The sequence below is a fragment of the Eimeria mitis genome, genomic scaffold (assembly GCF_000499745.2).
Source record: "Eimeria mitis Houghton genomic scaffold, Emh_scaff395, whole genome shotgun sequence".
Taxonomy (NCBI): domain Eukaryota; phylum Apicomplexa; class Conoidasida; order Eucoccidiorida; family Eimeriidae; genus Eimeria; species Eimeria mitis.
Window position 1 is genome coordinate 895 of NW_013572285.1, and position 442 is coordinate 1,336.

The window sequence follows — 442 nt, forward strand, 5'->3', positions numbered from 1 at the left end:
AGCAGCAGCAGCAGCAGCAGCAGCAGGATATGGGAGACAGTGGTTTATTGTGTTGTGTCTCCATAGCCCCTGTAGATGTTTGCTGCTGCGTCTCCTTCCTCGCTGCTGCTGCTGCTGCAGCTAAAGCCATCCGTGCTGCAGCACCGAACCTGGGGGCCCCGGGGCCCCCTCAGCTGCTTCCTGCTGCAGCAGCAAACGTACAAAAGGGTGAACACCGCTTGCTGCAGCAGCAGCAGCAGCAGCAGCAGCAGCAGCAGCAGCAGCAGCAGCAGCAGCAGTTGCAGCAGCAGCGGCAGCAGCAACTACGATTGTCTGCTGTCTTTGAGGGATTAAAGCTGCGTATTTTTGCCGCACAGTCTGGAGAAGAAGAGCAGCAGCAGCAGCAATCGACGCCGCTGGGATAGAGTAAGGGGAAATTCCTTTAAGGCTGTAGAGGCCGAGG

The 442-nt window shown here is 57.9% G+C and overlaps 1 protein-coding gene across 1 annotated transcript in view; it reads left to right on the forward strand.

Moving 5' to 3' along the window:
* The window catches only part of EMH_0010780 (uncharacterized protein), a gene marked incomplete at both ends in the record, with an annotated part of 22,294 nt that overhangs the window by 766 nt on the left and 21,086 nt on the right, over positions 1-442 (forward strand). Inside the window, one exon of the mRNA XM_013499051.1 lies at positions 1-355. Within this exon, the coding sequence (XP_013354505.1) occupies positions 1-355 (355 nt within the window). The remainder of the gene's footprint in view (positions 356-442) is intronic.